The 13,508-nt window shown below is 48.3% G+C and overlaps 1 protein-coding gene across 2 annotated transcripts in view; it reads left to right on the forward strand.

Annotated features, from left to right (window-relative positions):
- The window catches only part of Prkca (protein kinase C, alpha), a gene marked incomplete at its 5' end in the record, with an annotated part of 403,718 nt that extends 390,840 nt beyond the window's left edge, over positions 1-12,878 (forward strand). Inside the window, 2 exon segments of one of the 2 annotated variants that reach the window (XM_013503220.1) lie at positions 469-516; positions 6,325-12,878. In XM_013503220.1, the coding sequence (XP_013358674.1) occupies positions 469-516; positions 6,325-6,489 (213 nt within the window). 2 annotated transcript variants of the gene reach the window in all.
- Between the last annotated feature and the right edge of the window lie 630 nt (positions 12,879-13,508).

Genomic DNA, 13,508 nt, shown 5'->3' on the forward strand with positions numbered 1-13,508 from the left:
GATAATGCTCTAAGGCAAGAGGTGAAGCGAGTACGGTTTAATTTTGTCTAGGAAACCACAGCCCATCTCTAGGGGGATGCTGGTAGAAAGTGGGCAAGGTCCCAATCCCTTTAGAACAGTTATTATTATTCAACACTATCTCTCTGTGGTGAAATAAACAGTTAAACAGTAGAAAAGGATATAAAGCACAGCTATTTCTCCCTCCCCAGTTACTGATCCCACTACCCATGATCTTTCCTATAACCTCTAGAAAGTTTGATGCATGTGTGAACACATACGTAAGTGAGGCTGGACCATGGTTTGTATCCTGCATCCTTCACGTGATGCTATGTGTACTCCAGAGGTTTGACCATGTCAGCTCAAGTGGGTTCATGGCATTCTTAACATGGCCATTCTCGGTTCTGGAGTTCCAAGGTCAGGAACTGACTGTTCTCCAAATCCTCTCCTCTGTCCATTCTTATTCTCCAGACTTTCTGTACCAAAATGCACTGGCTTCAGTGGGCATCCAGGCCTTCGGTGAGCACATTTCCAAAACCTGAGTGACTACATGAGCGAACTAACCTCACCTTAACCTCTAACTGTGTGCTCCTGCTTGCACTGGCCATGCACGGAGACCCTCCCCGAGCATGCTGATCTTCGTGGAAAGGGCAGAGCCGTGGCCAGAACCCCTCACTGGGGGGTTCACAGTGTGGACCTCACCTCCCAGGAGTCTGAGGCAGAACACACCCACTCGCTTCTCCTGCTGGTTAATTCTGTGAATATAGTGTATAATCTGTACCGAGACGGTGGGGATGTTCTAATTAGTGTGCCCCATTGGGTAGCACAGTACTCCAGCCCCCTCAGTCCTGGGGCTTGAAACATGTCTGAGGGCTCCCCGAGAGCAGGCACACTGTGCTGCCTCTAGAACTGCAGCAGACATTCCCACCTTGCTGTGTTTTCTTTCCTGTAGTTTGATGGCACGTTTGTGCTTTATTTGTTCTACACTCTGCCCACTCTTCTGAGTTTTGTTTGGTTTTGCTTTCTGACAGCCACATGTTTGAAGTAGTCACGCTCCCACGCCTGTAGGGTTTTATTCTGCTCGATGGAAACCCCAAGTTAAGGGGCAGGATTGAGGCCATGTGCATTGGTGGTTCCCAGCAGGGCTACTACAGGGGCGGATCACAGCCAGGAAGCGCAGAGCTCAGTCTCTCCCTGTACCCTCACAGGACGCAAGGGGTTGAAAGGGGGCTGCTTGCCACAGAGGGTGTGGATGGGGAGCGCTGCGATCCCAGCTTCCCCCTAAAGCTCACAAAGTTGCACACTTTCCAGCATCTTTACAAGCATGCCTGGGGCTGGGGATTTAGCTCAGCGGCAAAGCGCCTGCCTGGCAAGCGCAAGGTCATGAGTTCGGTTCCCGGTACCGGAGAAAAACCAAAAAAAAAAAAAAAAAAATACAAGCATGCCTGATTTCTCCTGGGTTCGTTTTATTACTTGATGAATTGGCCAAATGGCTAAGGAATGTCAGAATGACCAAAGAGTTAATTCCTCAGTCCAGACAGAGGAAGTAGATTATTAATAGGGTTCATCCCTCCAATACTGAGCACACAGCTTTTGCACACAGCTGCCTGTGTTGTACCTGATGTCTTCATCAGCCTCGTCATTGAGAAAGGCCTCTCACACATTCGTTCCCCCGTCCTCACAACAGTTTTGAAAGGTGGATTGCCGCCATCTTTGCAGAGATGCAGTGAGTTTCTCATAGCTGTGCCCTGGGCCCCTTGATCTTGTCTGGTGCTTTGCTCTTCTATGCCACCTGCTTTCAGTGGGTGTCAACCCTGCCCAGTGATCACAAGGTGCTGCCAGTCTCAGGGGTACCAGAGAACCTCCTCGGGCCCAGTCAGAGCTGGGCTGTCTCCTGCTCCCCCCTTCCCTTCCATTCCTGTCCCTGCCAGTTATGCAGCACTCTACACCTCACTGGCAAAAGCCTCAGGTGGTGAAAGGTGTGGGTAGCCTTTGGAGGTGAAGACCAGGCACACCTAGCCCAAGGGCTTTGCTCCCAGGTTGCCTTAGATACTTTGTGTGTCAGGTGGCCTAGAGCTTGGAGGCTGTGGACAACCAAACTGCCACAGAGTCACAGACCGCCACGCAGGCTTCCCTTCAAATGCCCGTGGTAGTAACCTTCCTGCTTTGTACCTGAGGTGTGTCAGAAAGACGTCTGCAGCCAGGCTGGCTTCGTTTATCGCTCAGTCAAAAGGTGCTCATTGACAGAGCCACCAGGTGTTGCCTTCACCCTTTCATCTTTGTCTCTTTTTATTCTCTACCCAGCTCCAAGATGGCACCTGAGACCCACTAAGCTGATTGTGAGGAGTAGGGTTGGATCATAGGTGGTATACAGAAGCATCGGGAATGCAGTAACCGTTAGATCTGCTGTTTGTCTTTTCCCAAGGATCCAGAGACCCCTGATTTCCATGATCCTTTCAAAGGAGTGCTGGTCTGAGGCAATTTTCTGCATAACCTCTTGAAAAACAAGTAGTTCAAAGGGGGTTGTCTCTTCCTGGGCCTAATTTTGCTTAGAAGTGTGGAGGGTTCATCTTCAAATTGCTGAAAGATTCTCTACATCAGTAAAATAAGCAGTATTTTTCACAGCACTAAACACAGGGTAAAAGTACTATTTCTCCCAGTCTCTTTGTAGGGGGAACGAGATCTCCTTCTGGTGTAATCTCCCTCAAAGTAAGGTGCCGGTCTGAGTGTGGGATCTCAGTCCATTCTTCAGACCCAGCCTTCAGCTGTGTCAGGGCTTTCTTCCTTATCACTTGCTGAGACACACTCATGGGCCCTGTGTGTCCCCCCACTGACGTGTCTGAATTTGAGTGGTTCAGTTTTTACTCTTTGCCTTGGCCCTGTGCTTGTTCCTGGTCTCTTCACCTAAGTGAACCAGTTTAAGAAAACTTTCATTTGCTAAAATGTGATCTCTCTCTCCCTCCCTCTCTTCCTCTCTCCATCCTTTCCTCCTTCCTCTCTCTCCTTTCTCACCTCTTTCTCCACTCCCTCCTCTCTTTTCTCTCTCTTTCTCTTTCTCTCTCTCTCTCTCTCTCTCTCTCTCTCTCTCTCTCTCTCTGTTGGGGAAAATTCCAGAGAGATCTGCAGTGACAACGAAAAGGAAGCTGTTTCCAGTGGAGAGCAGTTTTGAGAGCAACGGCTGCGTTGCTGCTCAGCCCATCACAGAGCAGGGATGACACTGATCTGGGCCCATGATGTCCCCTCAGCTCTGCAGCCCTCGGCATAGCCATGGCACAAGACTTTAGCCGCAGAGGGATTTTGCTTCTCTCCCTACAGCCGTTGATTTCACAAGCCATGGGAGCCCTGGAATAACCCTTCTTGGGACACAAACTGTGGAATTCGATATCCTCAGGCGTATATCCCCATCCTTTGCGAAGTTCGTGCCTGTATGGTATCCTTCTTAGGCTTTTAGAACTCTCCTCTAGTTTGCTCTTTATTGTTCTTTGGCAGTAAGCCCATGGCTTTTAGAAACTCCCCATTGGAAGGTGGTTTGTGAGCACAGTACCATAAAGACGGTGCTCAAAGGAAAGGGTCAGACCTGTGCAGTACCTCACAGAACAAATCAGTAAATCCAAGGCGAGACAGACATACCCAGCCGCGGCCCAGAGAGCCCCTTACCGTGGCTCGCCTTGTCTTCCCTCTTAGGGATTCACATTCTTTTATTGCTTTTTCCCAGAAATGCCTTCTTGTTCACCTTTGCACGGTTAGTGAGGATCAAGAAAAGCACAAACGGTGTCCTAGCACGCAAGCGCACTCGCGGCCTCTGAAAGCGCCAGTATAGATTCACTTGAATTCATCCAGGAGAGGGTATTGATTCACCAGTTTCCTGAAGGGTATTTTCCTCAGCGCCAACTCCCCCGAGGCCGTAACTCGCTTACGCTGCTTTTGCCTTGGGCTTCTGCAGCTTCTGCGTTCTCTGTTCTCACGCACAGCTGTCCCTGCACAATTTCCTTGTTGGCCTCCTCCATTTGCCCTCATTCTGACCTTGGGACCTTGCAGCCTCCCAGGACAAATCCTCATAAACATGTCCCAGGTTTCTGTACGGCAGCACTGTTGCCATTTGGAGCGAACAAATCTTTGCTGGGAAGCATCTGTCCTGTGCGCTGCAGGGTTTTTATCAGCGTCCTGGTCTCTGTCTATGGGGGACAGTGGCACCCCTTCCCAAGGCATGACAATCAAAAATGAGTCCCTTCGCGGGGAGTCTTCCCTGGTTGAGAAGCACTGCTGTTTCTAAAGAAGAGCTCTTTCTTTAGCTGTTCCCATCATCAGCACAGTCTCTGCACGCGGTGCCCCAGTGGAAGCTAGTTTCTGTTCCTCGTTTGTCTAACGAGTGAATCGAGTGTGGACTCCGGATTAATTCCCGGGACGGGGGCTGGGGGTGCGGGGAGAGTACCCTTACGTACTTCCTGAAGAGTGGTTCTGAGTGGGATATGCATGTAGGATGAGGGCAGCTGCAGACTCTGCTCCTGCTGATCTTTGCTTTGAAGGGCTTGGTGCTCTTCCACGAAAAAGCCCCACGGGAATGCAGAGTGAAGCTGCCCCACGTGTGGGAGGCAGGACTGTGATGAGCAGGTGGCATAGTCCACGTGGCCTCTGAAGGTTGACCCGAGCCCTCAGACACCTTCAGCACATGTAACTCTGCCCACTGCCCACACCCCGCACAGGCCCCGGTCACTGTGGCACAAAGTCGCCCTGGGTTTGGGGTGGATGGTTGCTTGTGAACATAAAAATGACCCCAGTAAAAGAAGCCGTTATTTATGAAGACTGTACTTCAGTAGGTGCGTAGGAGCAAGTTTTTTATTTTGCCAAGGATGGGAAAGCTGTAATGAAACTAGAGAACCTTAGAAAATAAAGGAGGTAAGCCAGACGTGATGGTGCATGCCTGTAATCCCAGCACTCGGGAGGCTGTGGCAGGAGGATCACCATGAGTTCAAGGCCAGCCTGGAGCTACATACTGAGCTCAAGGAAAAAAAGAAAGAAAATGAAAGAGGTAGTGAGAAGGTGCAGCCCATGAAACTAAACTTGCCTTATAAAAAAATAGCAATATATATTGTACTCTGGCACATGCCAGGTTCTACGTGAAACTGCACATTTAACCCTTGTACCAGCTCACAGAGGGAGGTACCGTTCTCCCCATTTTACAGATGAGTAAGTCAGGTTGACCCCACTTCATGTTCTACCTAGCGCTACCCTCTACAAAAGATACAAGAATGCCTGATTGAGTTCAAATTGATGTTTGCTCAGAATTAACCCACATTCCCCTTATAGAACCACCAGTAGGTAAAAGGGCAGTGATTTGCAACATGTTGAAACATCATCATTAGTAACATCAGTAAAGTGCCCAGCTCTTCTTTCAGAATCACCCTGGGATCCTGAGACTTTGATGGGCTGCAGTGCTTCTGGGTAGCTGGGAAAGGGAGGAGGACACCCCCTTCCCTCAGACGGGGTCAGACTGCCCAGCAGTGCACCTTACGCAGCTGTGTGCGTGTTTCTCAGAGACCATCAAAGGGCAGATTGACTTCCAGCCCTGATTTGCACAGGATGCTGGTGGATTCTAGAGGAGCATAATATTCAAGACAGACAGCAGGCTGTGCTCCGCCTCTGCAAGCTCCTCAGAGCTCCTGTGCAAATCTCTTTCTGCCTGAGAACACACCGCAGATGAGGGCCACACTGCCCTGTCTGCCAGCTGACCAGCTCTAGGAGAATTCCCGCTGGACCCAGGAGCACATCTCCCACCCTTGCCACCACACCTCTCCCCTACTGGCTAAGATTAGTTTAGGGTCTGGAGTTTCTAGAATATCCCAGTTGGGAGGCAGAGACAAGCAGCTTTTGCTTTATAACAGATATTTTCGCAAAGGACCAGGTACGGAGCAGTATCCTCACCCGCTCAGTTTAGGAGTAGCTGCCTGCAGTCCCAGCCAACATCCTGGCCTTTTCCACATGGTGCCATGACTGATGGCTCAGTGTGTACTGCTTTCATGCTCATAGCTCGGCTTGCTTGGTGACCTGGAAGTGAAATAAGAAAGGCTGTCTCCTTGTTGCTACCTTCCTGCCTACAGGACATTTCTACCACGGTTTTCATTCTGGGTGTATGCAAAGATTTACAATCAAGTAACTCTTGTTTGCTGTGCCTGGCTTCTGATTCCAATAGGCCTGCAAGCCCTCCAAGATCTTCCTGGCTAACCAGCCCCAATTTCCCCAGGCCACACCCCTCCCCACAGAAAGCCGTCAGAGAGCCTGTCCCTGTTTTATAATATGTACTGAACGTTCTTCTTCTTCTCTCCACAGTGTGGCAAAGGAGCCGAAAACTTTGACAAGTTCTTCACACGAGGGCAACCTGTCTTAACACCGCCAGATCAGCTGGTCATCGCTAATATAGACCAGTCTGATTTTGAAGGGTTCTCCTATGTCAATCCGCAGTTTGTGCACCCGATCCTGCAGAGTGCAGTATGAAACTCAGCAATGAAAGCAAATGCTTCCCTATCCCCTAACCCCCGCCCCCAGCAGTGGGAAATTATCCTTAATCCTAAAATTTGAAGGCCATGGCCTGTGTCTTGTTCCACAGGGAGGCTTGCAATTTGTAGGGTCATTAGTTCATATGTGATCGACTTTTCAGGGTCTCTCTCTTATAACCAAGAACATTGTCCTAGTGGAAGATGACATAATGTACAGTGTCCAGTTTAATTATGTAGAAGTCACACCTGGCTGTAGGTTAATACTTCCTAGAAAGCAAACAGACTCTTGCCCCTTTTTGGTACGATTTGACATATTCTCCATCTGTGGATTTTCACCAAGCTCACGTAAGCAGAGATGTTAAAGTGAAACTGTTCCAGCTCGGTGGACTGGGATCATCTCCACCCAAGATGTCTTTGGAGTGAAAGAACAAGGAGCCCAGGGAGTGAGCACAGCGGGCTGGGGATGGGAGAGGCTTCAAGATACCTGCCGCTTCTGTTCTCTGCCTCAGTGGAGAAAGACCCTAGAATCTGAAAGGCCCGGATGAACCTAATCACTGTTCCCAAAGCGTATAACTCAAGTGTAGTCCAGCCGTGAAAGAAGGAATGAAGAAAGGAAGAAAGAAAAGGAAGGAAGAAAGGAAGAAAGAAAGAAAAGGAAGAAAGAAATCTTCAAATGAGAGTTGGGTAAACCTCTCATCCGTTGCCCTACCGGTTGATAACTATCTTGAAACTTGCATTCTTTTTAAGAGGCCAAATCATCCAAGGGTTTTGCTAAACGAGCACGTGAAATCTTTTCAGATCAAGGATAAACCAGTGTGTATGTGTGTCCATTTTAATCTCTGGGAGATTTTTCTTCGGTCCAGGGTGCCATCAGTAACCGTGCCACTACTCGAGTGTTAGCCAACGCCCCCTCACACACATGAATATTTTGGTACCTTGTTACCCTTCCTAAGAAGCTGAAGTGTACACCTCATACCCTTTTTTTTTTACTTATTTATTTAATAGGCTGTGGTGTTGTTTATGAAAGTACGCTGTACAGTAACTTAACGTGTTGACTAGCATCAGGACCTATTGATTTATTTCCTCCCTTCCTTAGCCCTTGACATCCGCTTAGGGGTGACAGATAATACAGTTTGGGTTCCCATTTCCGGTTGTGTTGAGCGACACACCTGGCGCCGTAGGACAGGACACTTGGATGCTTATGAGCTGAAAGATGTTTTCTTGCTAGAGGGATTTTACTGTGTTTTGCAAATGCATCATGCAATGGATTTTGCATGTTTATCATAGACCTTAATAACAAGTAAATCTATATTATTAATATAACCGCATCAAGTTTAAAGAGAGTATTATAATAATTTTATAAGATACGATCGTGCTATATTTGTGAAGGTTTATGTTTCTTACCTGCTTTTATGATTAGGTTTTAGTTTAATTCTTTGCTGCTGTGCTTTCTTTTACCCTTCTCCCCCTGCACACTGGCCCCGTATCAGATATATTAATTTTGTAATGTAGATCTAATTTCAAAAATGAATGGCTATTTTACATGTTTAATTAGGCTCTTACTATATATGTGTGTATATATATGTATGTATATACATATATATATTTGATTCTACCTGCAAACCGAAGTGGTGTTTGTGGGGACTATTTTTGAGATGAGACTCTTAGTTTTTTAATGTCCTCTTTTGTTTGGGTCCGTCTTCCTTTGGGGACAGTGGGAAGTGTTTGAATCCAGTTTGCCCGGTATGTTTGTGTACATGTGGCGTTGTCACAGCACCTGGGCGAGGGGTGTGCGTGTGTGTGTGCGCGCGTGTGTGTGTGTCTATCTGTGTCTGTGTGTTTTGTCCTCCCTTTTAACCTGTGATTGCTGGAGACCAGAAGGCAGCGCAGAAGGAACTTCCTTCTTGCCATGTGGACTGGAGCCCCCTGGAAGGATGTAGCGTGATTGCTTCCCCAGAAGGCCTCACCAGTGTTCCAGCAGATGCAGACTTTGTGAAACAAACCCTGTGTCAGTCCCTGCGGTTCTCAGGGGCTGCACGTGTCGTTCTAGCTGTTGCTCGAGTTGGTCTTTGCCATCCTCCGAGGGGCGTGTGTCTAGTGAGACATCTTGCATTGCCCTGAGAAGAGCCAGTTTCCTGCTGCACAGAAGACAAGTGAGAACGAAAGGAACTGTTGGCCCTTGCAGAAGGCTGCTCTCTTTCCTCCCATAGCATCACCCAGTTAAGCTCTCCTCATTGTGACTATCTGGATATTTGTGTGCAGTTCACAGAATGCGCTTACTATGGGTGACGTAAGAGGCCTCGGTTGTGCTGAAAATCCCTGATTGGAGAGAGAGGCGGGGTAGGAAATGGGCCAGACCACAAAAGAGCAGTTTCTTTGGCCATGTTTTATGGACTCCAGACTTTGAAACTCAAAAGGGATCCTTGCACATTGGTCCCTGAAGTCCTGCTGGTCAGCTTACATTCTAAGGGCGTGTCCTCGCCAGGACACTCCACCTCATCCGGTGGAAAAAGAATTTGATTATAGAAAGAGCCCAGAAGACAGAAGGGCCAGTCCTTCACCCCAGGTGGAGCAGCAACAAGACCGATCCCAGCCAAGCCCCAAGATGTTGAAGAAAGCCCAAGAGGAACGCGTGTCATGGACCATTTGTCCAGTGTGCCAAGCTGCCTGCTTCTAAGCAAGCGGGAGGCTTGAGCTTCCCCTCAGACAGCCGAAGCACAGCTTAAAATCACTGCTGCTCCTCTGGGAAATACATCCCACCGCTCAGCTGTCTTGTGTTCTTAGAGAATGTGCGACACCGTTTTCAAAGAAAGGACCCTGAGCACGGGGCCAGCGCTCTGCCTAAGGGAAAACAGACTGGAGAACCAGCTGGGCTGGGACTGGGGGATTAATGGTAAACATAAGGACCTGAGGATGGTTCCGTTGTATAGCCTGCTTTATACACTGAGTATGAAATTTAGAGAAAGGCTAATGCTTTAAAAATGTGTTCAGCCCAAGACAGTTATTGCTGAAAGACTAACTCATGTGGATAACCATTAGCAACTGTGATCCGCAGAAATGGCTGATAACATTCAATACCATTTTCCTATTTCACAGGCCTTGAATGAAATGGAACAGCAGGGAACGGTTGTGTGTACTTGGGTGACTCTGTTGGAGGCACTGGGGCGTAGCTTGAAGGGTCCAGTCCCCGGGGACTCTCGGAAGGGTCAGGCACTTTGGGACTCTGATCGCTGCACACATTGCCGGGCTCTAGCGACGAGAATTAGCACATCTGAGTCTCGGCAGGACCCCGCAGGCTTTGACCCCTGAAGGCCATTCAAATTGTGCTGCATTATTTTCCCTTGAAAGGTGGCTGCTGCTTAGCAGCAGAACTTCTGTGGCTGCATGCCCGTGAGCTGGCAGCTCTGCTTTGGCATTGCGTCCAGTCCCCCGTTGCTGGATTTGAATGGAAGGAGCCGGAGTGCGCTGTCAGGTACAGCCCTCGGGATAATAAGAGCCCCGCCTCCAGGCAGGAAGTCATTCAGAGGTGGATGAGAAACCCGAGAACGAAGGGATTGCTCCTCACCACATCTCCTCTTTTATCCCTGTGGCCTCTTGAGTGGCAGAACTGCTGTCTGCCTTTTCTCAGAGGATACATTAGGCTTTTTATTGGGAGTTGGGGTAGAACATTGGGGGGACGGGGTATAGAGAGCTCTCTGGAAGCTTGTCCTGAGTTGGTTGGTTGTAAGATTATCCTAGACCCAGATTAATGTGACCCTGCCAAGGATTGCTGATCACTTCTGTGACTTACATCCTTAGCACACAGTTCAGGGACTTGCTGGAAGGAGGGTGCTGATCCCAAGAAAGCTGCCCATTGACATCGGAGAGAAGGGAGAGTGGTTTAGGGCTAAACTGGCCAGGACACAGAGAAGGGTAGGGTGTGAGTGCGTCCAGAGAGACCCTGTGCCGGCGGGCCTCGTGCAGCATCTCCATGGCGTCGCATCCGGGACACTGGTCCAGGCAGTGTCGCAGCTGGTCTTCAAGACTGTGGTTTTTGCCGGGGACACGGTCTGTTCCTCCTTAGGAAACGCTCCCCCTCCGTGCCACTGACATCCTCACCAGCTGGGAGAAGCTGCGCCCCGCCGTGAAACGGCTCCCGGTTCTTTGGGCAGAGCCAGACCCCCTGGCGGGCCTGGGAGCCCACCCCTGCCACCCTTCCCTCTGTGACTTCCTGCCGAGCGTCATGGCTGCCAAGGATGGACGGAGAAGTCGCAAAAACAGCTAACCCTGCACTTCCCACCTGCCTCCACTTAGCGGAAGTAGGAGGCTTTTCTGCTGGAATTTGTTTTGTCCATACTGAAGAGGAGGGAGAGTGCGAGTGTTAGGTTTTTAAAAGCCTCCAGAAGTGACACCATCTGACAGTCATTTCTCACTCCGGTCTCATGAAGTCTCAATTTCTTGTGTGTATACATCACACCATTTCTTGTTTCTTTCTAGGCCCGCCAGGGCAGGAGTGCCTGGCCCCCCACTGAGCACACACCACATGGGTGCTGAGCCAGGGGCCCCAGGGGGTGAGGACCAGGACAGGGACAGGGACAGGCATGACAGTGATAAGGGAGGAGAAGGGCTCGCTGGTTATTAGTAGGTACACGTTAACTTGACCAGGAGCGGTGGGAAGTATTTGTAACTCATTTTCCTTGAGCTGCTTGGGCTAAGGTTTATGAAATATACTAGTCTGTCAACATTCCTATCATACTCCATTTGAGCCATTGCAGCAAATCTAGGTAATGCTACGTCTTTCTGCTGTTAGAAAACTCCAGGAAATTAGAAAAGGTTACCTGCGCTGTACATGGATTAAGCGGACATCCAGAAATGATGCCAACCACTAATTCTGTAATGTCGGGACTCCGGGTGGGCTCAGCGTGTGTGTGACTGATCCCTGTGTGCCTCATCTGTGTGATCAGCTGTCAGCTCACAACCATGTACGTCACAGAAAAAAGCAGACATTATGGTTTTTCCTCCTGTATATGGACCTAAGGACAGAACACACAGGCGATTCAACCGGCCTTACAGTGACCCAACAATAAAGTCCATACGTCCCAAAGACGTTTTTTTATCCTAAAGGAAGAGATTAATTTGTTAATTCCAATAGAACAACATACTAGGGCTATTTGTACTTTTTATAGAGAACTTTAATAATTCTTTTAAAATGAGTTTTTAAAATGAAGCTTTGACAACTTCGTAAAATTCCGATCACACGGAGCCTGAAGGAAGACTCAACCTGGGTCGGCTAGAACCTCCCTGACCTGCATTCCCACTGTAGGAGTTACCCAGCCGGTGGAGGCCCGTGTCCGCGTGAGAACCAGTGCAAGCTCACGTGGCACTTGGCGGGTTGACACTCTGTTTTTAATAGACACTGGGGATAATTGCCTGAGGTTTAGACATTTTCAAACTGTCGGAAAGATGGCTGTGTTGTCCCCCTTCCAGAGGCAGCCCTAGAGCAGCACTCCTGGGGTCTTGCTCTGTGAGGCTCTGCGACCACCTTTTGGTGAGAGGATTCCCTGCCCATCCCCCAATCTCTCACATTTGGTGAAAATTCAGAGATGCTCTGTAAGGATGTTGCCTGCTAGGCAATTCAGAACTATTTCAGTATCCCAAGAAATAAGAAGCAGCAGAAAACGTGCCTACTAGCTTCTGTTTCGTAGCTATTGCATATGTGGGTAGACAGAATCCTACCTTTCAGAAAATAGAAATCCAGTTCACTTTATAAGAACCTTTTTTTTTTTCTAATGTAACACAAAGATGACTGCATTTTCTGATAAAACTATGTCTTTGTCTCCTCTGCCTAACTTTAGGAGTATCTCTTCCTGTGGTTGTTTGAAGATTCCTGTTGATATTCTTTCTGGAAGAATGTCATTCTTTTCTGAGAGGGATCAGTGAACTATCCAAAATTACACATGAACGCGATTCCTATTTTGAGTCTAACAATTTCCTAAAAATTGACGTCTTATCCTTGCTATTACAGTCTTTCAGAATATCTTTTGTAGATGATCAGGAACATTTGAAATTGGTTTTCCTACATGTATTTTGTTTTTGTTTTTTGAAAGCCACACCATGTTTAAAGCATTGATTGAAGAACATCAATTAAGACCCCAAATTTGTATGGTGAAAAAAGCAGACATTATGGTTTTTCCTCCTGTATACGGACCTAAGGACAGAACACACAGGTGATTCAACTGTCAGTTACCATTTGGTTCTATAACAGATGCGAAGGATGTGTAAATTACTGCATTGCTTTCCTCGATTCGTATAACCTCTAATCTTTGTTTGCATGATTTGCTTTGTTAGGTACATTCATTGTAGTTTGGAAGCAAGTGTGTATGAATAAAGATAATGATCATTCCTTAGCGCGCTCGGTCTGATTTGCATTCCTTCGCAGCGCTGCAATTATTTTTCATCAAGTGTTAATCTAACAGCGTTCACCTCTGTGCACATTCTGCAGAGCGCATCCGTCTTTTCACTCATTTCGGGCGTGGCTGTCCATTCACGGTCCCTAAACACTGCCTGCTTTTAATCAAAGACCAAATGCTGACTGGGATAAAGTAGTCGCAGGCCCTTCATTCATTTGTTCATCAAGCGTCTGCTGGCGTCAGGAGTCAGGCCAGGCCCTGGGGACAAGGTAAAGAGGGAAACTAGTTTGACCGCTGCCTACGTGGAGCCTGCATTCTTGTGCCCCAAACTACAGGCAACACAGCGACTGATGAGGGCGTTATCCAAGGATGGTCAGTCCCTTTGCACAGGGATGGAGGATTCCAGAAGGAATTCAGCCCGAATCTCAGGACTTTTTTCTCCAGAAACAGATATGTCTCCCATATCCTGCTGACCTCACCATAGATTTAGCGTCTGGGCTGTCTCCACTTTTAGCATCAGAAACCCTCATCCCATATTAATTGATGGGTTAAAATGGGGAATTTTTCAAATATGGAATACTCAAAGATGCCTAGTGCTTTAAAACTTGACACCAGTGAGGGATTGGCC

The sequence above is a fragment of the Chinchilla lanigera genome, unplaced genomic scaffold (genome assembly GCF_000276665.1).
Source record: "Chinchilla lanigera isolate Chin_1 unplaced genomic scaffold, ChiLan1.0 scaffold00077, whole genome shotgun sequence".
Taxonomy (NCBI): Eukaryota; Metazoa; Chordata; class Mammalia; order Rodentia; family Chinchillidae; genus Chinchilla; species Chinchilla lanigera.